Here is a 25,010-nt window from a genome sequence, read left to right as displayed (position 1 = left end):
CCCCCCCCCCCCCCCCCCACTGTGATTCACCGCTACGCGCCTGCCTAGGTACCATATGGGTGCTGCTGATGTCTTGTCTTGTGGCATTTTGCGAACCAAGCAAAATGAGTTTTAGTTTGGATGGAAATTCTCAAAAGATTGTCATTGTCATTGCCGCGAGTCTCAGTTTGGCGCTGAGTGAGATAGATATTCAGGTACGTACGTAATCATCTGCCCGTCGATCAATGCTAGAGGCTTACGTGTTTAAAAGTTGCTTGGTGATGCTATTCTCGGAGTAGGAAAATCCCGAGCGTCTGCCCGGCCGTGCGAGTCATCCAAGCGGAAGAAGGAAGGGACGGTGAACCCCCATGGGAGGTAGGTAAGGTAGGTAGAGGGCATCATGAACAACGTCCCACTCTCTCTCACCCACACACAACTTTTTTTGTCGGTGAGACATCAACCGACGCGTTCCCTTGGGGCCTCGAACACCCGTCACCCACCTGGAGCGAGCAGTTCCTTATTCCTTCCGCTCTTTTTCCTATCACGCTTCAAGCGAAGCGGTGATCTTTACAGTTATCGTGGCGATCCTGTCTGCTCAAACTCCCAGTGAGAGCTCAAGACTATGTCTTGTTTGCGCTTTTCTGTAACACCCTATTGACTTGGCCAGTTGACCATCAACAGTAAGGATGAAACACGCATTGGTTCATCTCATTCATGTTCTTGGCGAAGAATCATCGGGGTAGTCCCCAGGTCTAGGGCCGAGAAGCAGGTATCTCTAGACATGGGTTCGGGCCGCTCGTCACCGTCTACGGTCAAGAAGAGGGCGCTAGTTGCTCCTGGAGTAGTCCTGGGGCACAATGTCCCCATCCTTGGCTATTCACAGAGAGACAGACAGGAAAAGGTCAACCCCATGGGCATTGATTTGTGCCCAACCGCAAATATTTTTTTTCTTCTTCTTCTTCAACGTTTCCAAAATTCCTTCGGCATAGAATCTTGCCGTGCAGTCCCGCCCGCAGTTGGGGGGTCTTTCTCGCCTCGCCTCCCGTCTAGACTCTCAACGGCCTGGGTTGAGGTGCCTTGCAGTCCTTGCACTAGCCTTTCCTGGGGTTGTCATACACAACCTCTGTGCAGTAGCGGTGCCTGAAAATCTTGTTAGTGAACCTGGTCTCGATTCGATGACTCCCGCCACACCCGCTTGCGGTGAGTGGTAGCTAGAGCCTAGCCTAGCCTAGAAGGCGTCTGCAGACTTTGTTCATGCGTTCCCCCTTTTGGGATTTTCTTTTTGGGTTGGGGGTGGTCGGATTGTTGTATAAGTCATCAACGTCACGGGTCATATAAGAGGCGGTTGGTAGCGCCATGTCGTACACCACAAACTTTTTTTTTCCTGAGAGCTTGTTCTTCAGGCTTCATCGGGTGTTTCGTCTGCCCTTTTTCCTTCTTCTTTGGTTTTCTTTCACGGGTGTGACCTTTTTTTCTTTCTGTGTGGTGTGACTCCGTGTTTGATGTCTGTGACGTTCATGACCTTCTTCCCTTGACGACACGACTTGACGATACCGACCCCTCTGAGACTTTTCGGTTTTTCGAATAGTATCCTTTCTCCACCATAACAGCCTTCGACATACCTTCACCCTCAAAAGCTACGGGTCCTTTCGAACCCGTTAGCTACCCTCCATGAACAACACCATGGAGAAGGATATCACAGACGAGATCGTTATGAGCGATCCCAGCCCAGCTTCAACACCAACGCCGACTCCACTCGAGAAGAAGAACCCCTTGGAAACAATAACACCAGTCTCGGCCAACAGCAGCCTGACAGCCCTCGACCGGGGGGTCGAAGGACAATCCACCGGCGAACCCACGACACTCGTTGTCGCTTTTGCTCCCAATGACCCTGAGAATCCCCATAACTGGTCCAAGGTATTTACTCCTCCTTTTCCTTTTCCTTTCACCTCTTTCTTTTGCCTGTTGTTCCTGCCTCCCAACCCTCCCTTCCTCAAAGGCAACCACTAACAACAAGACCACAAAAAAAGGCCAAAAAACTCCTCATCATCCTCGCCGCAACTCTGGCCTCGACCAACTCGGGCTTCGGCTCCGCCCTCTGCTCCAACCTCAGCCCGCTTCTTGCACTCGAATTCAACTTCCCCACGCCTGGTCCCCAAACCATCCTCCCCACCTCGGTCTACCTGATCGGCTTCATCTTTGGTCCGCTCATCTGCGCCCCCTTGTCGGAAACGTATGGCCGTCGCCCCGTTTTGATCACGGGCTTCTCAATCTTCTTTTTGGCCACATTGGGATGTGCATTGAGTAACTCGTGGGCGCTATTTTTGGTGATGAGGCTGATTGCGGGCACGGCGGGCGCGCCGCCTATCAGCGTGGGTGGAGGCGTGGTGTCGGATGTGTTTGCGGATAAGGTTATGCGGGGGAGGATGATGATGATTTGGAGTGCGAGTTCGTTTGTGGGGCCGCTGGGGGCGCCGATTCTAGGCGGGTTTTTGGGCAGGAGTAAAGGGTGGAGATGGGTTTTTTGGTGAGTCTTTTGTTTTTTTTTGTTTACCAGACGGAGAGCGACAGAGAGGAGAGAGAGAGAGAATGAGAGAGAGAGAGAGGACGACTGCTAACGGGCAGAATAGGTTCGCGTTGATGCTTGCTGGAGTCTCGTTCTGCGCGGTGGCCATGATGCCGGAGACGTTCCATCCTAAACTGCTGAAGATTAGGGCCGAGAAGCTGAATAAGCAGATGGAAGCTGAAGGCAAGGCGAAGGGGGTGAGGTATGTTGCCCCGGTTACTGGCGGGGGTAATGCCGATGGAGAGAAGATGGGTGTTTTGAGGCAGCTTGTGAGTTATCCTGCATACCACCCCTGGTGATTTGATTTACTGGAAAACGTCAAGACTGACAACACACTGTCGACAGAGTATCACGCTCTCGCGACCCATTTTGTTGCTCTGCAACGAGCTCCTTCTCGGCTTGACATGCATGTACCTGGCCTTTGTCTATGCCGTCTTTTACATGATGCTCAAGATCGGCGGCACCATCTGGAGCGGTACCTACCACTTCTCCCCCGGCATCGCCGGCGTGGCCTTTATGACTATGGGCTTGGGAACCATCCTTGCCTGCTTCGTCATCATATGGTACGATTCATATGGTCCCAAGTTTGCGGCTCGCCGTCCTGCCGATCGCAAGTCCGAGTACCTGCGTTTGCCCGTCGCTTGCGTTGGCGGTCCGATCTTTGTGATCAGTCTGCTCTGGCTGGGCTGGACCAGCAGACAGAGTATCCATTGGGCGGTTCCCCTGGTGGCGACGGTGCCGTATGGGTTTGCTTACCACATGATCTTTACTGCCATGATCAACGTAGGTTTTCTTCTTTCCCTTTCTTAGCGTATAGGCTGTGCAGTGGTGCTAACACAAAGGAAACAGTACGTCACAGACGCCTACTCCCCGCTCAACTTTGCCGCCTCGGCCCTCGCAGCGTGCGGTACCACTCGGTCCATCGCCGGTGCCCTGATCCCCTTGGCAATCGATAACATGCTCGCTGCCTTGGGAGTCGCATGGGCCATCACGGTGCTGGCTATCGTCAGTGCCGTTTTGTGTCTGGTGCCATTCGCCTTTATCATCTATGCAGACGCAATCAGGGCTAGAAGTCCTTGCTCTCGATTGGGTGGTCTGACGGCGGAAGACCTCGGGGCGGAGTCGGATGAGGAGGAGGTCGAAGAGGAGGTTGAGGAGGGAGGTAATAGGGAGGATCTGGAGAAGGGAACTGGAGCTGCGCTTAAGCGGGAGAGGACGCAGAAGTCGCAGAGGACTGTGAGGAGTCACAGGAGCAGGATGAGCAGGAGGAGCGGGATGAGCAGGAGGAGTGGAAGGAGTATATTGGAGATGAGCGGTGCGAATGAGGTGGGCATGGGCGAGTTGACGAGGAGTTTGTCTGCTCTTTGAGTAAACGAGGACATGACGGTATACACGCGTGGGTACATGTATGGTTCCGGAAAAGGAGTTTGGGTTTTTTTTTTGTCTTTTCGTCAGCATGGGTTTTGCTGGTTTCATGTCAACTTTTTTTTTTTTTTCAAATCGTTATGATTATACCTAATGTTTTGTCTTGAAGGAAAGAAGAAGAAGAAGAAGAAGAAGAGAAATGAGAAGAAGAAGAAGAGAAATGAGAAGAAGAGTTGATGTCAACACCACCACTAAAAAATGCCGAAAGCCGCCAAGGTAAATAAATATGAACAGAAGCAAGAGAAATTGTTAATTCAGGTCCCAGAATTGGCCAATCATATATGACGCCTTCAACCTTATCGGGCATGTGGGGATTTGTTGATGACGAAGGAAGGGAGGGACCGGGGTGTTACACGAATAATCGGAAGCCCGGCAGGTGGGCACAGGAAATGAGGCCTACGCGGCACTGTCTGAGTGTAATTGTTAGTGCCTTTCATAGTGATACACCGACCACAGTAACAGCAAGTACCTACCTACCTCTAGCCAAGTGGTGCAAGTGGAAGTTCTCGTGCTCGTTCTGTGCAGGTTGTTTGATGCTCGGAAACCAATCAGAATGCGACCCGGGACAGCCCATCAATGCCAGCGAGAATCCGGACATGGCAGAGCTCAGCCAAGGCGGGCCTGAATTGGCGGGCGGGGCTGAGCGGGTTTTGTTCGCTCGCTGGAGCTTGGTTCCGACATGCCCGCGCCCTCCCGCCCGCCGTGATGGTTCAGGTTCAGTTCTCGGTTCCCACGTCAGCAGCTCCGCCAATTTAATTGAAATTCATTCTTTTCGGTGTTTTTCGTCGATTCTTCATCCCTTTCGGACGCGCCTCCCTTTCGTTCCGCCTCTCCAACAACTCATCCACCGGTTGTCGATTCCGTCCGTGTCCCAAACGTTCGTGTATGATAGTAACAGCACATTAGCTTGTGCTGGGCTGGGCTGTCATTGTTGTCGCATTACTGTACTGTATAGAGTACCTACCTTGATACTACCGTGTCGTCCCATCCCAAGAGTTACGAAACACGGACTGCCTCGTCCGATCTCGACCAACGAACTACTACTGATTTGCGACCGACCGACCATTACGCCACTGTTGCGCAAGGTACAGCGTTTCACACAACAAAATCCGAAACACGCGCCATGACTCTCGGCAACAACCCGGCCGACGGCGGCGGCGGCTGCGGCTCTTCTTCTTCTTCGTCGTTGTCGTTCAAAGTACCTCGAGTTCCCTCCTCCGCCATCACAACAACGGCAGCTACAGCAGTTCTGGCCGCTGCATTCATCCCGATGGCGTCCGGTCACGACCACCACGAAGATCAGATCCCCGAGGGCGCGACCATCTCGGTCGAGCCTCTCGATACGACACTATGGCTTCACATCTTTCTGCAGACGTTTGTCTTTGGTATCCTGTTTCCCACGGGCATGGTGTTGGGGGTAGGCATTCCAGGAACATACCTAGAAATGGAGCGGAACAAAAGCTAACGGGGAGACCCAACAGATCGTCAAAAGCCGCTGGCACGTCCCTCTCCAAGTCCTCGCGACCGCCCTCGCCCTCCTCGGATACGCACTCGGCCACCTGCACAAGGGCAGACAATTCGTCTCCAACAATGTCCACGCCAGCTTCGCCAACATTTTGTTTCTTATGATGCTCGCCCAGGTCGTCCTCGGCGTCTACCTGAAGCTGCACCTCGAAAAGGGCTTCCAAGGCCGCATCCGCCCCTTCTTCCGCATCCTCCACAGCATCAACGGCAAGGCCTTCCCTCTCGCCGCCTGGGTCCAGATGGTGTTTGGCGGAATCACCGCTCTCGGCTTCTGCCAGGGCGACCACCTCGGCCAGTGTCTCGCCCACTTTATCATGGGCAGCGCCTTTATCGCCTACGGTGTTCTCTTAACTATCGTTCTTTTGGTCGGTCAACTATGGTTGCGCCGCACCGGCCGTAGCCAGGAATTCTTCGACAGCGCCGTCATTGCCGCCTGGGGTTGCGTCAACACTTTCACCGAACACCGCTGGGGCACGGCCTGGGTCCGCAACGATTGGCAGCACACTACGATGGGTGTGATTTGGTGGGCTGCTGGTCTGGCTGGTATTTGGCTGAGCAAGAACCGGGACGGCACGCCCAAACGTAACTTTATCCCGGGCTTTGTTTTGTTGATGACGGGCTGGGCCATGTCTGCGCACCCGCAGGAACTCATGATTAGCGCCATGACGCACAAGATGTTTGGGTATAGTCTTATGGGCGCCGGTCTGACGCGGATCATTGAGATTTCGTTTATTCTCAAGGATAAGCCGGCTGTGTCGGACCAGGGCTACGAGACGCACAGTTTTCAATATGTTCCTGTTTTTGTGAGTTTTCCCTTTCACTCCCTTCTTACCAATGAAGGAGATGCTAATACGTGCCACGCAGCTCCTCTACGCATCCGGCTTCCTCTTCATGAGCGCCACCGAAGAGCAAATGGCTCTCATCGCCGGTTCGGGAATCGACCACGTCGCTTACGTCCTCATCATTTATTCTATGGCGTTCATCCTCTTCCTTTTCGTCAACATCCTCATCCATCTGTACGACCGCGGTGCCAATGCCGGTAGCCTCAACAAGAGTACCTCTACGCATGGAAACGGCGCGATCCGGTTGAATGGACGGGCTACTAGCGCTACCACCAACACCCAGACTCAGCAGCAGTTGCGTGATGCAGGCGAGTTTGAGTTGGAGGGGTTGATGAGTGATGAGGAAGATGATGATGAGGTTGCGGCGAGGAGGAATTTGTTGAAGAATGAAAGGGATGAGGTGGGGATTGCTAGTCCTGGTACGGCGGCGAGGAGGTAGTGCCCGGTTGGGGATAGGAAAACTGGGAAAAATGGGGGATATGTAATGGTGGGGGGATGGCAGGTAATGGAGATTATTCTATACATATGTGCATTATTACTGGGTTGGTTGGGTGGGATAGGAGTTTAGGTTTTGTTGTTGTTGTTTGTTGGAGGCGGCTCGGCTCGGCTGGCTGACTGGCTTCTTGGAGATTCGGACAAGGAGGTCTGGTCTGGTGTTGGTGAGCAGTTTTTTTGGTGATACAAAAATGAAGGTAACGGGTGATACACGATGTTCGTCTCGAATTCATTCCGCATTCTCCCTGTTGTGAATTTGTTGTGCAAAATGGATGTACGGATGGTGTGTACTACGGAATGCAGGTTACATGTTTCACGAGCTTTGTACTTCTATATTTCCTTATACCTAGGATAAAAGGGAGGTTCACACTTTCGTACTGAATTATCATAGGGCCGGGATTGGTTCGTTGTGTGACGACGCCGACATTGATGTCGCCCGCGCTGACTGAGTCTGGAGTGTCTGACGGGTAATCACGGCTTAGGTACCCGTCTTCAGAACGGTATGAATCAAACTATCTGTTCAACTTCTTTATGATGGCCTAGGGGTATGTCTTTCTATGTCGCCAGGTCTATAATACTTGGAGGCTAGGATCTTGGTGGGAAAAAAAAAAGTCAGTAAGCACTTGAACCCGAGAAGGGGGGGATGCGAGGGCCGAGAGCTAAGGCTAAGGGCATAAAGGGAGGAGTCGATATGAAACTCTCCTACGGGCATTTTAGTTTCTTATCGTATGTATGCCGAACACAGCCTAGCTCGTTCCAAACAAAATTATTAAGACCTTTGATAGGCAATATCCCTTGGGTATACTCTTACTACGCGTCCAAGCGTCTCTACTACATCTTTATGCTTGATTTCTGGGCTTGTTCCTAGATTGAAATATCCTTAAAGAAATCTAGTCGAGATCTTTTCGAATTGTTGTAATCCCTAGCACTGTCTTGCAATGGCCTTTCGCAACTACAACGAGCAGTAGGTATTGGACTGCAGCAAAGGTCTCCATCATTTTTGTTTGTCATGGACAAGCATAGGTACTTACTTGTGTTGTAATGTTGATGTAGATCATGTGCTTGTGCGGAAGATCCGAAGCAAAGGAATGCAGTTGTAGTATGGAGACCAAGAGAAGTTAATGTTTAAGTTCGATAATTTCGGGTTGAGTTGGTTGTATGTATGCCGTATCGGTGAATCGGTCAATCGGTGAATCGGTAACCGGCGCAACACTTAGCGTGCATAGTGTTGGCCTTCCAAATTAGACGCCCACATCAAGCGCTCAGCTTAGTGAGTAAGCTACCCTTCCATGTAGTCATACCGTTGGTGTAGAGTACGAATTGATCTATTTTATCCAATCAACATGAACTCAACCATCCTGCACCTTGAAGCTCTGTAGAACATACCACCAACAAACTGTGAGAGGTCGGATTCTTCTCTGTGGGTATATAGGCTGGGTTTTGGAAACATTACTTCAACAATAAGCACTTGTCACTTTGGCGGAGTGGTTAACGCGCAGCCCTGCTATTACTTAATACTAGGCTGTGTCTTCGGACGCGCAGGTTCGAATCCTGCAGGTGACGTCATGTTTTTTTTAGTTTTTTTTTTGCTGTTCTTGACGTCTAAATGATTCCTTTTTGTTGTTCTTGATGTCTTTCTTTTTATTTCGGTTGAATTGGGCGTGAATGGTGGTTTTTTTTGGTTCATGTTGGTGGTTTGGCACTCAAGTTTGCAGATGTCTGGTACAAAACAAGCAAGTGCATTCCTTCCTGCCTTGAGCGTGCAAAGTACCAAAGTAAGCAAGTGCGTTCACTTCGCTCCTTCCCAGGTGACGGTACTTTTCTCGCTGTCGGAATACTACCAACGAATCTGGAATGGCGCATTCCGACTGTTTTCGTCCTTCTTTTGTCTTTTCGGTTCGTGTTCGCGGTATCGGATTGTACGCTGGTGGTGATGCGCTCGTTCACGGTCTGTCCCTTTCGTTGCTTTGTCCATGTTCGTTTCGGATTCAATGTTGATACTGTTCGCTATCATTTGGTTATCACCATACATGGACGATAATCCATTTAGATTTCCTGCTTTTGTCAATATCTTGTACCAGATCGAACTTCACCGCGACCACAATCCAGGTGTCACTTTGGTAAGAAACTGCACATGACAGTGGAAGTCTAGAACCACACCTCCAATGATTTTCGTTTATCGTACCTCCATTCAATCCGTCTTGTGCTACCTGCAACATTGTCTGCCTGGGACTTGCGGTTCTCATCATCAAGACAAAGGTGCACATCAAAGTCCGGGGTCCCTTGAGAAACAAAAAAGCAAAACGAACATCTCCCAGCATCGCCAACTTAGGAAGAACAAAACAACACAAAGCAAAAAGAAGAAAAAGATTGGACTAACCGCGGATTGAACGCGGGACCGTCTGTATTTTCAATGAAGGCATTGCAAAACAGAAATCATACCACTAGACCATTAGCCCATACGTTAATAGTAGTGTTGAGAAGGTGAGCCTATATGGGGCTAATGCATGCTGACTCCGCTTTGGATGCACTCAGATATCGCGGCAACAACCACATGATAAGAGGTGTCAGTTAAAGAATGATCAACAACTTCAATGATAGTAGTTGTCAAAACTGCTAAAAAAAAGTCCATCTCACACAAACAATCCTTGGTCACGACACCAAGCACCATTGATTCCGAAAGCATCGCATTTTGTCTATCATGTCCTAATCATTCATTACGGGGAAAGTCGGTTGGCTGACGAAGCGAATCCACCTAACCAACGAGTGTCCATTCATTATCATCACCCTTTACCTCGTCTTGGCAATCATTTCCTCAGGCTTCATGCCCCGTCCCTCCGTCAACACACCCGCCTTCCTCAAAATGTTCACAGTCTTGTCAATCACCGCCTGATCAACACCCTGTACCTGCTTGGGGAACTTGACCGTCTTCAACCACTCCCGCGCGTCCTCCTCCGAGTAATCGAGCTCCGTGCTGATATACTTGACGGCCTCATCCTGGTGCTCCTCAAAGTGCTTGATACCCTCGTTAATCTTCTCCATGGCCTCCTCGACGCGCTCGTCTAGCTTCTTTTGCTCGTCAAACAGCTTGGTAGAAGCGACGATCTTCCAGCTGCTCCAGGGCGTGTAAATCTCGCCCACGCGTCTGATCTCGCCCGAGTCATAGTACTTCTTGCTGGTAAAGTGCTCCCACATGAAGAAATCCGCCTCCCCGGAATTGACCGCGTCCCGCAGGTTCTTGAACGTGTTGAGCACCACAAAGTCGCTGAACGGGGAAGCCGTCTCCATGTCCGTGCCCACCGCCGTCGTCGGCACCAGCCAGTCGCGCTGGTCAGCCAGCACGTACCCCATCACGTAACTGCCCGATCCGATCCTCGACACACCAATCTTGCCGCCCTTGAGCGAGTCGACCGACTGGATCTCGGGACGGTCCGCGCCCGTCGAAATGGCCCAGCACAGAGGGGTCTCGACGTAGGTGCCGACCAGACGGTAGCCGCCGTCGGTGCCGAAAGAGGCGTCCTGGGTGGTGGAGGGGTCCTTGCCGAGTCCGGCGACCCAGCCTTCGGTCAGGCCGACGGCGACGTCGATCTCGCCCGAGCGCAGAGAGGTGATCATGTGCCCGGTGCCGGAGGGGAAGGGGATGAGTTCGGCGGAGAGACCATAGTGCTTTTGGGCAAAGTGGATGGGGGTGGAGAAGTGCTCGGGCACGAAGCCGATTTTGAGCGGGGTGGCGGCGGACATGATGATGGTTGTTGTTGAGAGGGTTCTGACTTGATGGTGGTTGCTATTTACGCGGAACGGCTTGAATGGTGATGTCAATGTCGCTGGTGGTGACAGGCGCAGTGAGATTGCCTCTGTTGGTTTAAAAAGGTACTGCTGAAAATGACGCAATGCGGGGCGCATAAAGGATGGTGGTGACACTGATGTAATGGAAAGAATTCCTCTTTCTGAAAAATCGAATGAAAATTGTTTTTATTTGGTTGCTTTCGGGAATAAGATGAAGGAAATCCGGCAGTCTTGTTCCGGATCGACAGCAGTCTCCGGCAGTTTGGCGTGTTACAGACTTACAGGCGGTCCGTTTGCCCCGCTTGCCCCGCGCGGGCCCCGGCGGCCACTGAAGACCTGACGGAAGGAATGAAACATTCGGGAGACCGCCCGGTGGGTCCACCGTCCCCCGGGCCCGCCATATGTTCGTCCGCCGTTCGGGCGATCACAGTGGCGGGGCAGAGCTTGTTAGCAATAATCGTTAAGGTTGGGTGCTGAAAGTGGTGCGAATGGACATCGGACGAATGCTTCCCGTTTGCGACCTTTCATCCAATCCACGACATCACGTCATTGGGAATCTTTCCGTTTTCTTCTTTGAAACGAAACCAATCGTCATGCTATCAACTTCTCAAAATGCCCATGTACAAGTTCTGGGTTGCTTTGTTACACGAAATTTCTAGACCCGACCACCCCTCTATCCTGTGATATGCGACCGCCCCCCTACGCATACTTGGGCGCATTCTGCGGCGAGAATGGGTTGCCCTTGAAGAATCCTTCCGGAAGCTCAAACTTGGCATCCGCAGACCCCCGAAGCAGCTGGATTGTGGTGTCGACAATATCGTGGCCCCAGTTGTACTCGGCGAACTTGGCCTGGGAATCTGTGTGGTGGACTCAACGTCAGCATCCTATCTTCAAGGTACCATATCTTGCAATGCGAACATACCCAAAGGAACGCTGACGTATTGTGCCACCTCTCTAGCCACTCTTTCAGCTTGGTCCACTCCGGCGTTACTCATCACCTGAATAGCGCTCGCCCTGTGTCTCCTGGCCTTCTCAAAGATGGCCAGCCTCTCCTGGATATCCTCAGATGTGGCACCACTTAACGAGATGCCAAGGGCAATGCCGTCTTCAATACCCTGTGCGCCTCCTTGGCCTTGGTGCGGCAACATGGGATGGGCCGCGTCTCCAATGATGACCATCTTGCCTTTGGTCCATGTGGGCACGGGGCCACGATAGAGGAGAGGCCACCGCTTTACTTCGCTCGCTTTGCTGCACCACGGAACATCGCGTTAGCAATACAACATCGGAGGAAAAAGAGGGTGATGACATACTTCAGTACGGCGTGGAGGGAGGGATGGAAATCGGCAAAGGACTTGAGCAAGTGGGACTTATCGACAGGTGTTTGCCAATCCTCCTTGGTGGCGCCTTCCAACTCATCATCGTGGAACATGCCAACACAGTTCCAAACCTCACCACCACGGCATGGATACGCGATGAAGCGATTGCCGAACTTGCTAGCGGTATAGATCCTCATAAGTCCCTCGCTCTCGCCATTCTTGTTCCACCACGCAGTCTCCTCGTCGGCATCTAGGTCAACAGCCGGGATGAGGAAGCGGTAACATCCATTGTAGAGCGATTGAGGCTCTGGCTTGTTGGCATATCCAAGGATGGTCTCAACAGCAATGGAATGGACACCATCTGCCGCAACGACAAGGTCCGCCTTCTTCACAAGGCCCGAGCTAAGGGTGATGGATGGCTCCTCTGGGTTCTATAGAGGCAATTGGTTAGCATAAGGCTACTATTTCTCAGCCCGTGTCTCGGTGACTTCTCGCTACCGTGCCCGGCATGACGATCTTGCGTGGACGGAAGAGTAAGGGGCCGGCTGTTTCATCTCCACATATAGGATATCACCCACATAAGCGACAACCTGCACGCCCAAGCTCAACTCGACAGGCTTTCCCGGACCCTCAAGGCCCATCGCCAGCTTCTTCAAAGACTCATGCAAGTCAACTCGGTGGGCAAAGTACAGAGGACCGCCATACACCTTGGGAACCCAGTCACCGAGTGGGGTGAAGTCAAACTGCTGAAGAGTGGCTCCGGATCCAATGGCGATGCCGGTGGACGCAACGAACTTGTTCTCCACAGGATCCAAGCCCCATGCCACGAGGGAACGGTTGGCATTTGGAGGCACATGAATGGCGGCGCCAACCTCATTGTTGAGCTCTGATCGCTCAAAGATGCGAACGTTGTGGCCCGCCCGGCGAAGCGAGATGCCGGCAGCCAGCCCTGCGATGCCCGCTCCAACGATGATTACATCGAGGGACTGGTCTTGAGTGAGGGCAGGCATGATGATGGCAGTATGAGAGTGAAACGAATATGGGAATGCAACCGATGCTCAGAAAGTACTCATGCAATGAGACTGACAGGAGGATCAGCACAAGACAGAACTTGGTAAGGAAGATACAGTAACACAGAGGATCAAAAGCAGCCTTCCTGGCCCACGGCGCGTTCCCAATAAGAAGGCTGAAGAAAGACACCACGCGGACGGTACCATGCAAGGTCTTGACCCCTGACCCAAGGATTACGAACTGTCTCGGCCTTCACCATCCGATAGTGGAATCTCTACTATCACTGCAACGCAGCATGGCGGAAGCTTTCGATACAACCCGTGATATGATTGTATATATACCTCGGCAGGAATGTTGAGACAAGCTATGTCTTACAGTAGACACCCCTGCTTCGACATCTAAGGAATCCGACTAGCTATTTCCTTGCATTTCAAGGGATTCAAGTGAATCTTGCAAGAGAGGGGAAGGTGCACAGACCCGCCGATCAACTTTGCCCATTACTGTGTATAATCGCGAGCTGGCTACTAAAAAAGCGGAGTAATTCCGCGTCTATCATTTTGGCCATGATCTGGAATCAGAGGCTTTGAAATCGGAGTAACTGAGAAACAACAAAAGGATATCACCAGCTATCTCACGGCAGAAATCAGCCAGTGAAATGGAGATTGAAAGGACGGACCCAGGAAACATACAGAAGACACCGGCGTGGAACAACTGTTGCATTGCAACATGTGTCCCGCGGTACCAAAGATTGCGTTGCGTTGACCATCTGAAAGAAGCAATGGAATCGTATGAGACTTGCCTCGGAGAGTTACGCTATCTCGGCCCTTGATCCCCATATATTTTTCTTCTTGCCAACAGCAAGGGGTCAAGTTTGGTTGGAGCACACCTTCCAGGCCAAGACATGGAACCCAAGGGAGAATCGCGAACCACAAGCATGTTGACATTGATTGGCAGGATCACTTCAGTCTGTCTACGTATGTTAGCCCGACGCCGCAGAGCACTCGATATCTTTCTTATTACATTATTTGGGCCTCTTTTTCGCATTATCTATCTAATGCTCGATACGTAGTCGTCGTGATATGGCGTCGTCACTCGACGTTTCTGGGTTTAGACAAGCTTCAACAATGCTGGGGCTAAAACACCCGTCATTCCAGCTGGAATTGGGCAAAAAGAAAAGAAAAAATCCTATAACAAATGCGAGGGGGGAAAGGATGATACATCACTGGTTACCAAGGGGATGAATGTGGCAAGAGACATTGATATCAAGTACCTACCTAGGTACAGACAGGGGAGAGACAGTTGCGCTTTGACCCCTCCGGCCGAGCTTCCACTTATGCCGCTGGGCTGTAACGTCAACTTGCTAGGGGTGCTCGGTGCTCGAGCCCTCCCACAAGACCCCAAAACCCCCGGAAGAGCATCAGTGGATTCGCTGGAGGATTGGCCGCTAGCGGAGAAAGGTCGCTAGCGAGCCGTTCCGGAGGGGACCAGGGCATCGTTGATGTGGGTGGTGGGGGGACATCGACATATTGAGAATGTCACCACCGAAAAGAAAGATGACTGGTGAGTGCGAATTTCTTCACTTGCCCATACAACTCATGGATTTCGACACGGTATGAACAGCGCTGGAACGTCAACCCTCGGAAATCGTACGCTTTTTGGCTTTCTCTTTGATAATGGTAAATACCCAGAGTTGAACCAAGCTTCGCAAGCGGTTGTCACCGGAAAAGGGTCTCGTCTTCTTGTTCCAAAAGACCGAGGAACCCAACTGACGTGCCATCAAAAGGAAAGGCCAACAAATGTCTCTGCTTTTTCCTCCAATTCCTGGCCTGACAAGGTAAACTGACAGCCAGCTACGGCGTTCACTCACCTAGCCCAGATCAAGCTAGGCCCTAGCTGATGACACTTGACATGTCGATGGTGTCACTGTCCTTCTCCCAGGCTGTCCCTCCTCCTTCTCCGCATTGATAGTTGCCCCTGGCCCTTGAAACCTCTCACACCCATGGGTCCCAGCCGTTCTCTTCCTGACCCTCGGCTTTCCAGAGGAACGAATAAAATGCCCCGTCCTCTCCGCCTATTGTCCTTGTCGTTACGATCCCCTTGTCTTTCCCAACGTCACGCATCTTTGCAATTTCGCCTGTTTACCCCACCGTATCCTGCTGTCCGTCTTAGTGGACTGGCCTGGACTTTAGCGTCCGCGAATAGCGGCTTGGGAAGACCTGTAAATGTCGCATCTGTCATGTAACGGTAACTATGGTAATTTTGGCGTTACCACCGGTGACAGATGGCCTTGTACGGGCTGGACACTCGATAAGATTATCTTCTTCAAGCGCACTACTATTTCTTCGATATTATGGCAGGGTCTCCTATCCCCCGTTCTTCATCAGAGACGCATTAACTTGTTCCCCCGCTGTTATTGGCCTCGCGGCTCAGGCCTAGAACGAAGCTACCACGGGGGCTGGGCAATATCATGTAGCGTTGTGTGGCCGCATAGTCCTTGGTAAGGAGCAATTACATAGGCAGATTTTTGGTGGCTGGACTCCGGCCTCAGTATTCTTGGTCTTTCAGAGTATGGACCAGGTGGCGGACGTTGCAGAAACGCAAATTTTTGTCTTTGACACCCATATGAACATACATATCCCTTTCGGCATCTTCGTATCTGCCGGCTGTTCTTCCGTCTTGGTACTTCACATCAGACACTTCTCTTCTCCCTTTTCTGTCTGTGTCTCTTATGCAACCTCTCGGATAAGAAAGTGTTCTTCACCTTACACCTTTCACTTCTCCCACCTTCCATTGTCTACGAGTCTGAGAATTCCCACTGCCGTTACACTCATCCAACTGTTCCTGACACTCGACATAATTCCATCCAGCACAAGCAGTTGAGTCGAGAAGGAAAATATGGCAGACACGGCAAGGGAGGCTGGATCTTCCCCAGGCATTGCTTCCCAGCATGACCAGCACCCGGAGAAGGGCACGGCTCAATCATCACAGACTGCGGCTTCCGATACCTCGTCCTCACGGAGCGAACCTAGGCCGCACCTTCACGCAAAGACCTTTTTGGCTGTCTTTGCCATTTGTGTTATCTACTTTGTCCAGATCTACAATGTCGTCGGGAGTGGAGCTGTAAGTGCCGATCCCCATCTCCCTTGTCCTGAGACATCTCGTCATGCAAGTTCCAGTGCACTGACCTCAGTCTGTCGCAATACAGCAAACGAACACTATCGCCATCACACTCGGTAATGGAAGCACGGCTGACGGAGTATGGCTCTCGTCGTCGATTGCCATTGGCACGGCCGTGCTGAGTCCCATCTTCTCCCAGGCAGCTGACTACTGGGGTCGTCGCTGGTTCTTGGTTCTTTCTACCTTTATTGGTGCCGTTGGCTCCATCATCGTGGCCCGGGCCACCTCGATGAACATGGCCATTGCCGGCTTGGCCATTACTTCCATCAGCTACGGCGCTCAGCCCCTTCTGCACGCCGTGTCCTCCGAGGTCCTTCCGCGCCGCTACCGCTCATGGGGCCAAGCCGCTGACCTCATCGCCAACGGCCTCGGTGGTATCACTGCCCTGCTTTGCTCCGGCGCTTTCTCCCGTACTTCCAACGTCCCCTCCGAGGGTTTCCGGAAGTTCTGGTACCTCGGCACCGGTCTCTTCGTTCTCGCCACCGTTCTGTGCTTCGTCTTCTACAACCCTCCTCAAACCGAGCGGGAGCGATCCTTTTCCTTCTCCGAGAAGCTCGGCAAGCTCGACTGGGTCGGCTACTTCCTCCTCACCTCTGGCATTGTCCTCTTCTGCATTGGCCTCTCCTGGTCCGAGAACCCGTTCCCATGGTCGAACGCGCACGTGTCCGCCACCTTTGGCGTCGGCATGGCTCTCATCATTGCCCTGGCCGTCTACGAGACCTTTTTCAAAAAGGACGGCATGTTCCACCACGGCCTGTTCAAGAGCCGCAACTTCCCCATTGCGCTCGTCTGCCTCTTTTGCGAGGGTCTCGCCTTTTTCAGCGCCAACAACTACTTTGCCTTCCAAGTCGGCATCCTCTACGAGACGGACGCCCTGCTTGTCGCCACTCGCTACTCCATCGCCATCATTGTCTCCATCTTCTCCGCCGCCGCCGCCGGCATGTACTGCGCCCATTACAAGCGCGTGCGCTGGATCACGGTCGCTTCCTTTTGCATCTTTACCGCCTTTTTTGCTTGCATGGCCACTTCGGGTGTGGGTTTCGACACCGAGGTCTGGGGATACCCCGTCCTGCTCGGTACCGCCCTCGGCATGTCGCTCTGCGTTCTAGTCACCATTGCACAACTATCCACCCCGCCTGAACTCATCGCGATCGCCACGGGGCTGGTCATTGGTCTCCGCTCGCTCGGCGGGTCTGTTGGCCTGGCTATCTACAACGCCCTTCTCAATGGCGCCTTGAATCACTTGGGGGATAACATTGCTCAGGCCGTGCTGCCCCTTGGCTTGCCGCCGCAGTCGGTTGGACCGTTGATCGGTGCCCTGGCGGATCACCATGAGGAGCTGATCCCCAAGATTGAGGGTGTGACGCCGCAGATTATCGAGGCGGGCGTGTATGCGCTCAAGGAGACGTTTGCGACGGGGTTCAGGAGGGTGTGGACGGCGGCGAGCTGCTTTGTGGCGGTGGCGGCCATCGCGGCGTGTTTCTTGAAGGAGGAGGGCAAGGAGTTTACGATGCGGATTGATAATCCGATTGAGAAGGAGGAGGAGTTGTATTCTGATGTGGAGAGGGCGCACGCTTAGGTCATGAACATGAATTGGAGGATTTACGGTGTGGTGATGGATGCTGCCTAGAGGTTCCTACCTAGGTACGTACATCACGAGTGACGGGGATGAGTTGACGAGTTGGTGTTTAAGTTGCTTGGGTGTTCAAAAAAGCCATGTGGACATGACGAGAAAGCTTAGATCTTTGGGATACCCCTTTTTTGTCGATCGTTCAAACGCCCACGCAAAATTGTTTCGCATGCGATGGTTTTTTTCTTTATTATTCTTTATACGACCTTTCTTAATCTGATACTATAGACATAGATCAATAACAACATTGGTTCAGGACTTGTATCGTTTAGTCCGCTCAGCTCATGTGGGTTGGTCTACCTGTGCAAACTTGTTTCTATACAATACTCCCGTCCATTGCACCAAATTTCTCCCAGGTACTGTCAACATGGAAACTCTGAATGGCATGCCCTGGTTTCTATTTCTCGTGCATCGGCTTGTTCCATTTCTCGCCACCTCGGTGTTCAGTTGCAATAATGCCATGGGAAGAAACGAAGATATTGAAAAAATAGAAGGCCTTACAAACCTACCCCTAAGGTAGGTACCTACTACTGTCACAAGTCTCAGCTGAACAAAATCCACGTGGCAAGGCCCTGTTAAGAGGTAGCGACTTTCTTTTTCTTTCTTTCTTTTTACTTTTATCTTTTTCTTATTTCTAATCTTTTTCTTTCAATTTCCTTTTTCTTCTTTTCCAGCGCATTCAGGTTCTCTATCTACCTAGCTTACCAGTCTGTCGGATCCGAATGTGAATCTCTTTTCTTTTTCTGTAGGTAGGGCGAGGCAATGCTCTGTCGAACGATGGGGTTGCCCTGGTTGAGCTGCCTGGAGTCCATTGACGGGCCATTGGGAAGGTTGATGGAACAACACCCGGCCGTCTGAGACTTGATATAGTCCCGGTCGGGGCGCATGAGAATCAAGACTTCCAGCATTCAGCATCGGTCTTGTTCTGAAAAAAAAAACCAACAAAAACAAAGATCATCCAGGAAGAGCGTTCTGTCCATGGAATCAAGGCTGCTCCTCCATTGATTCCCAAACTCCCGTTCCTAACAACGTCACGGACCAAACCGACCTCATCAGTCTCAAGAAAATAGAGGCTCGATAACGCACACGTGGAGATGGTGGCGTCAAATATTTTCCAGCTTCCTCTTTTTCACAATACCCTTCTCCACCTCGCGTATGTCCCTTGCGTTACATCCTCTGCCGCGTTTATCCTTTTCTCTTGCATTCGCTATCTGCGAAATCGTAAGTTGTCATGCTTTAGCGAGACGCATTGGCAAGGACGCAAAAGGAAGGGTAGGTAAAGAACACGGAAACGGGAGAGGAAGCGAGCACGGCGATAAAGTTCTGATGGCTCGTCGTCTAAGTCTAGACGCCGACGGATCCCTACCGAGGGTCACTTTCCCAGTGTGGGTGGGATTACAGGGTCGCCTATACCTTGCAGCGAACAACGGAAGGGCATGCCGTCTCGTACATAGTGTAGAGGTATGGGACGTGGTTGGCTGGTTGTTGAAAGAAAGGGTTGGTACCGAGTGTTACGGTTCGTTACCAAGACGTAACGTAATGACGGTACATTGATACAGACTGTAACGCCGTATGTTCGCTACCGGATTCTGACTTCTTGTCTTTCGGGGACACTTCCTCATCTTGCACATTCGTTGAGCCAAGATTGCTACGGCAATAAAAGGCAGGTACATTTCTAGGACCAAGACGAAAAAGATCTTTTTGATCCTTGAAACGGGAGATTTCGCATCATGGAGCGGGCCGAGGTGGAAGTCTGGTTCGTTGGTTGTCAGCCAACATGTTGAATTGTTAGTGCATCCTGTGATTTGCACTGCACGGACGGACACAGACACTAACAAAACAGAACTGAGAGAAAACACGGTGGCGCTTTCACACCTTCCTCGGCATTTACAACGCCGTCACGATCCTTGCGATTGCCGTCAATGGTGTCACACGTTACGGCAGTCACCATTCACCACATTGAACTTCCATCTTGTCGGGACGGTGGCCGCAAAGCTATCAAGGTTCCCTTGAAGCGAACGTCGACTTTAGCTGTCACTTTTCTTTTTCTCCCCCTCCCCCGCCTCGTTAGGGGCAGGCACCCTTTCCCTTCCATGATCAACGTGATCGGAGCGAGGGCCTGAGCGAGACAGGGACTTTTCGTGACCACCACCAACCACTCGACTAGTCGATCATATGTTCAATATTCCCAAACATACCCCAGAAGATCGGCCATTGTCTGGATCTATCGTCGGCAACGATGCCTGTGCTCAATCACATAGGGTATCCATGGCGTACTCGATTCGGGCATGCTTCTTCCTCTAATTGGCTACCTCGGCCGTCGTCCTCACTTGCGAATCACTTTCCTGTTCAAGCGTCAATACCAGAGCCTCGACATTGCGCATCATTTCTCACTATCGATAGGTCGTTCGGATATGACGACAAAGTTGAGACTTGATCGAATTCACATTGGTGATGGGTTAACAATGAATGAATGGCCTTGCTTCTCTTGAGGTTCTAGAGCTCTGTCCTCTACATTGTCCATCGAGATCCCGCTGAAGAATTGCTTCTGATGAGCTCACCTTGAGCTTGGCTATCTCGGCCGTCAAAGCAATTTTTTACCTTGCCTTCAGCTGAGGAGAACGAGAACTACAAGGGCAGGCGAAACACGTGCGTCGGAAGGATCATGAAGCTTGCCAAGTACGGATCCTAACATTCTGGAGTTCTGTCTGCGTGAGCTCAACCGATTCTCATGCTTCGTGGTCCTCGCCCATTTCTTGTTACCACTCATTCCGAAACAATGGTCCATAGGTACTAGCCATCTTCACCCCTTCTCTTATCTTCCTCTCCCCGCAATGGATCTTGCTTCTTCACGTCAAGTGACAGCGGAGATCGTTGGCTCTCGCAAGCACCAAGGGTCTTAGCACATGGTGAAATCCAGGAACAGACTCGCAATGGAACCCACGTGTATTGTCTATCTCCACATGGTCCATTTGCTCTTACTCCGAACCCATCCTTATTGTCCCTGACAAGACCTGACAATGCATCCTCGCTTGGACTCCCATTTCCCAAACAAGTAATGTCTTCGTGCTCTGCAAGCACACAATAGTTTGCCGGACCAAAAAAATGTATCATATCCGTTGTGCTGGAGCTGGAAATAAGACTATCATCCCTTGCTTCAAACCATCCTCCCTGCAAAGACCAATCTGGTTCATCGCGCCCAGACACGCAGCAGTCTACTATCGAAACAGAACCCTCAAGGATCTGATTGGCGAAGGGTAAATCGGGAATGATGGCCGGGACTATGTACGTAACTCGGCGCCCCAAGCCCTCAACCCAAGCTCGTCCCAAGACACTGCATGTTTCTGATTCCTTCCTTCTTGGATACCTGTAACCTTGATGGGCACACCAACTGTCCCAAGACATTGGCCCCCCATGGACCCTATTCGGTCCATCCCTGCCGACCCTTACCTTGAGGGCTTAGACAAGCCACAGCCATCATTCGAAGAGGGCTTCGTATAAGCATACATAGTGCGTGGGTCGTTGTATGGGTGTATCAAGTCAGTCACAAAGATCTCAACTCGGCGTACTCGACATACGCAAGGTGTCTGGTCGATCCATGGACTCCAAGAATTTGGCTCGGACGCTTTGTAAATCCTCCGTTCCGCGTGCGGAACAACCGTCACCTTCCTCTCTTTCCTTCAACTAGCTCAAGCCTGCCTACTTCCCACCCTCGGCCTAGTTGCCGGTCTTGCATCTGTGCGGATGGCCGAGATCTGCCCGTCTCCAATTACTTTTTCCATTTTGACCATCCAAATCAGCACGAGGAGTCTCCTAGGTCCACCATGTGTTGTGCGTGACCTGATCTCCAGATCCCAAATGGTCGAATAGTTGTCAAAGCCCACGAGCCAACACCACACTTCAAACGACTACTACCGTGACGGAATACTACCCCCTTCTTGCGTTTGTGCTGCCCTCGATAACACGCCAAGTTGAAACAGACACACACACCGCACTGAAAGAGGGAGAGAAGAAATATACAAGTTCTGGTAAATACACGGAGCCCTGATATAAGTCCCGGCACTCTGGAGACGTGCCGTCCGTGGGAGAGAGATTCCCATCTTTTTTGTGTGCTTGCCGAAACTTTCCTTCCTCGAGACTTTTGCGACACTGTCGATTTCAACCCACCTGGGCAACTTCAACGTGTATAATCAACCACCCACCCAAACATCAGCTTACCCGAACTCTCTCCCACCCGTCAACATCAGGCATTCGCCACCGGATCTATCCACTCCTTGCTACCAATCTCCCCTTGAAGGGTGAACAAACATACGCTACATCGGGGAAGCGACAATACCTAACTACTACGACCAGCAAGCACCGAATCAAGATAACGAGAGAGATAATAACGACAAAGGCAAAAGAAGCGGAGAATGCTATCCAGGCGATAGCACCCTGCCGACGTCGTCAAAATGCGGATCGCCGACCGGGCCGTGGCGGTGGTGGTGGTGGACATCATATTCACCACACTGGCCTTTATTACTGTGTGTTTCCGACTGTTTACGAGGGTGGTTTTGGTTCAGAATGTTGGGTCGGATGATTACTATATTGTTGGGTCGATGGTGAGTTTTCTTTTCTTTGTTATTATTTCTTTTTTTGGGTCCTGAGGTTTACGATGGATGGTGTTGTGGTTGTTCTTGTTGTTGTTGGGGAACTTCCTAGCTGGAGCTGGAAGAGAACAAACAATGAAACGGACCGCGGACCGGGCCGCGCTTACGCCGCTCTTTACATGTACCACGTGGGGTTGGTGGTGATGATGATGTTTGCCAACATGGATAAGATGCCACAGGTTTACAACGGCAGGGAAGAATGGGGGGCGGTGACGGGGATGAAGCTATTCCCCCTGGTTGCTTGCCCTGTTGGGTGTCTGTCGATCACTGCTGGATGGAGAGGAGATCGAAAGGCAACTTCAATGGACATGACATGGGCTGATATTTACTTCTACCTATTTACCCTGGCTGACAGATATCGTCGATCGCATATCTTACTGTTGTAATGATGCGTAAGTTCGGTTCTTTTCTCTCATATCTCCCCCCGCAATGACGACATGCGGACTGACAATGAATGACTTTTCGCAGAGATCAAAGCTGGACTAGGGAGGCATCTGATGAGTGAAGATGAGGTTGTTGGGTTTTTATACGTGAGTGCCTCTGCCTAAGTTCAACCAAACCAAACCTGCATCGACATAGACCTCAGCCCCTGACTGACTGACATGACTCCCCAATGATAGGCTCTATGGGCAACCATCTGGATCTACTCCCTCGCCCTCATGTTCGTCAAGATGTCCATCACGGTCCAATGCTACCGCGTCTTCCGCACTCCACGGATGCAAAAGTTCTTCAAGATCTATTTCGTTCTCGTCGTCATCTACGGGCTCTGGACCGTTTTCGGCACTTTCTTCACCTGCTGGCCCATCAATCTCTGGTGGGAGATGGTCCGGCGCGAACGGGCTCCCAAGGGGGTCTGCATGGACAAGAACATCATCACTTTTGCCAATGCGGGAATCAACATTGCGTCGGACTTGGTGTTGGCAATTATCCCCATTCCGCTGCTGTGGAAGCTGCAGATCCCCAAGAAACAAAAGTTGGTGCTGACGAGTCTGTTTGGTATGGGCATGTTTGCGAGTGTCATGAGTATCGTGCGACTGTCGTCGTTGCAGCAGATTGGGGCGGCGCCGGCGGAGGAGCAGTCTGGTATGTTTCTTTCTTTCCCTTCGTGTTCTTCCCAGTCTCGTCAACTCTTCCACTTTGCCTGTTAGGTACAGGTGCTGACAAAATGAAAAACACAGTCATGGGCGTCTCCATAGCCATCTGGTCCTGCATTGAAGTCAACATCGCCATCATGTGCGCCTCCGCTCCGGCACTTAAGCCCCTCGTCATCAAAGTCTTCCCCAAGATGCTTCTTTCCGATCTATACGCCAAGACCAAAGGCGCTTATGACGCTTCCAAAAGATCCAAGTTGGGCGGCGGCGGCCACGGCGGAAAATATGGACATGGGCATGGAGACGGCAAATCATCCGAGCAATCAGGTAAACGAGGAACACATAACAGATCAGCACATAGTATCGGCGGTAGTGCTATGCGCTCTGGCAGCAATCATCGTTGTCGACCGGGGGAGATCCAGGTGGAGCACGAGATTGAGATGAAGAGTGTGCCGATTAGTGAGGTGTTGGGCGAGGGTGGTGGTGGTGGTGGTGGTCATCATAGCAGCAACATACCTCTGCATATGAACGCAGGAGGGTCGTCGGAGGAAGATATCCCGGGGAGGATCAGTCCAGCGGGGAGCGAGAGGAAATTGGTTTGGCAGGATGAGTTTCCTTATCGTGAGTCGGGGCAGGGGCAGGGACAGGGACGGGGAGGCCCAGTGGGGATGGCGAGGGGATTGCCGGAGAGGGGGATGGGAATGGGAATGGGATTGGGACATGGGAAGAAGGTGACGACTATTACGACTTGTGTGGCGACGAGTAGGCAGGAGACGAGTAGTAGGCAGGAGGCGAGGGAGGCTAAAGAGAGGGAGATGGTTTGAGGATTACCTAGGTACAGACAGGTATGATTAAATGGGGATGGAATAAGGTGTTACTAAATGGATTAAGGATTGGAGGATGATTTTCTTTTGTTTTAGTGATAAACTACCTACCTACCTACCTAGAGGTAGGTACCTCAAGGCAGGGGATAAAGAAAATGAAGCAGCGGGAAATTCCTACCTACCTAGCTAATTCGAGATGGCAACATATAGCACAAGATCGTGATTGAGTGAATGTGAGGAGGATGAATATCTCTACGAGTAGAAATTCGGCGTGAACAATAATACTGAGGTACAGGTATAAGTCTATATCTGATGACATAACATGACATGATTGCATTTTTTAAGGGCCCCCAGCTACTGGAGGTAGAGGATAAGTCGTGCTCCCCTAGACATAGATGGTCCTCCTCTACTTCTCTCCTACCTAGAGGTACTTCCAAAACACGTCTCCGTCAACCATACACTACACTAACTCACTGCCCATGAAATATACGCAGATGTGTTTTTGCAACAATAGAAGTAACGTACTTTGATCATCCACGTTTCTAGGATAGTGTACCTAGGTAGACTTAACATGTAGGCCCACGCCACGCCGCTACCTATCCCGTGTTACCTGTCAACCTAGGTACCCAATATACTACCTATAGTAGAGGTAGGTATGCTATCCGTACACATTACTGTACTACCTGTACCTATGT

General features: G+C 51.4%; 6 protein-coding genes across 6 annotated transcripts; 4 read left to right on the top strand and 2 right to left on the bottom strand.

Annotated features, from left to right (window-relative positions):
* Window positions 1-1,662: 1,662 nt before the first annotated feature.
* NEUTE1DRAFT_58999 (uncharacterized protein) lies at window positions 1,663-3,981 on the top strand (the record flags this gene model as incomplete). Its single annotated transcript, XM_009849097.1, has 5 exons — window positions 1,663-1,896; window positions 2,010-2,506; window positions 2,610-2,814; window positions 2,891-3,328; window positions 3,395-3,981. The coding sequence occupies 5 exons, from the start codon at window positions 1,663-1,665 to the stop codon at window positions 3,911-3,913; spliced, it is 1,893 nt and encodes a 630-aa protein (XP_009847399.1).
* A 1,047-nt stretch (window positions 3,982-5,028) lies between these two features.
* NEUTE1DRAFT_120500 (uncharacterized protein) lies at window positions 5,029-6,775 on the top strand (the record flags this gene model as incomplete). The annotated part of the gene is made up of 3 exons (XM_009850305.1): window positions 5,029-5,387; window positions 5,452-6,297; window positions 6,359-6,775. 3 exons carry the CDS (start codon window positions 5,094-5,096, stop codon window positions 6,773-6,775), a joined length of 1,557 nt encoding a protein of 518 aa, XP_009848607.1.
* A 2,730-nt stretch (window positions 6,776-9,505) lies between these two features.
* Window positions 9,506-10,682, bottom strand: NEUTE1DRAFT_77676 (uncharacterized protein; the record flags this gene model as incomplete). The annotated part of the gene is made up of 1 exon (XM_009850304.1): window positions 9,506-10,682. The coding sequence occupies one exon, from the start codon at window positions 10,570-10,572 to the stop codon at window positions 9,622-9,624; it is 951 nt and encodes a 316-aa protein (XP_009848606.1).
* A 484-nt stretch (window positions 10,683-11,166) lies between these two features.
* NEUTE1DRAFT_58990 (uncharacterized protein) lies at window positions 11,167-13,025 on the bottom strand (the record flags this gene model as incomplete). Its single annotated transcript, XM_009849096.1, has 4 exons — window positions 11,167-11,474; window positions 11,540-11,865; window positions 11,928-12,364; window positions 12,512-13,025. 4 exons carry the CDS (start codon window positions 12,941-12,943, stop codon window positions 11,317-11,319), a joined length of 1,353 nt encoding a protein of 450 aa, XP_009847398.1.
* A 2,781-nt stretch (window positions 13,026-15,806) lies between these two features.
* NEUTE1DRAFT_77671 (uncharacterized protein) lies at window positions 15,807-18,215 on the top strand (the record flags this gene model as incomplete). Its single annotated transcript, XM_009850303.1, has 2 exons — window positions 15,807-16,064; window positions 16,150-18,215. 2 exons carry the CDS (start codon window positions 15,840-15,842, stop codon window positions 17,698-17,700), a joined length of 1,776 nt encoding a protein of 591 aa, XP_009848605.1.
* A 3,680-nt stretch (window positions 18,216-21,895) lies between these two features.
* On the top strand, window positions 21,896-24,509 carry NEUTE1DRAFT_58985 (uncharacterized protein; the record flags this gene model as incomplete). Its single annotated transcript, XM_009849095.1, has 5 exons — window positions 21,896-22,352; window positions 22,756-22,792; window positions 22,869-22,930; window positions 23,021-23,483; window positions 23,579-24,509. 5 exons carry the CDS (start codon window positions 22,203-22,205, stop codon window positions 24,313-24,315), a joined length of 1,449 nt encoding a protein of 482 aa, XP_009847397.1.
* Between the last annotated feature and the right edge of the window lie 501 nt (window positions 24,510-25,010).

The sequence above is a fragment of the Neurospora tetrasperma genome (genome assembly GCF_000213175.1).
Source record: "Neurospora tetrasperma FGSC 2508 unplaced genomic scaffold NEUTE1scaffold_1, whole genome shotgun sequence".
Classification (NCBI taxonomy): domain Eukaryota; kingdom Fungi; phylum Ascomycota; class Sordariomycetes; order Sordariales; family Sordariaceae; genus Neurospora; species Neurospora tetrasperma.
The sequence above is the reverse complement of the archived record's forward strand: the minus strand, read 5'-3'. Positions and strand labels throughout refer to the sequence as shown.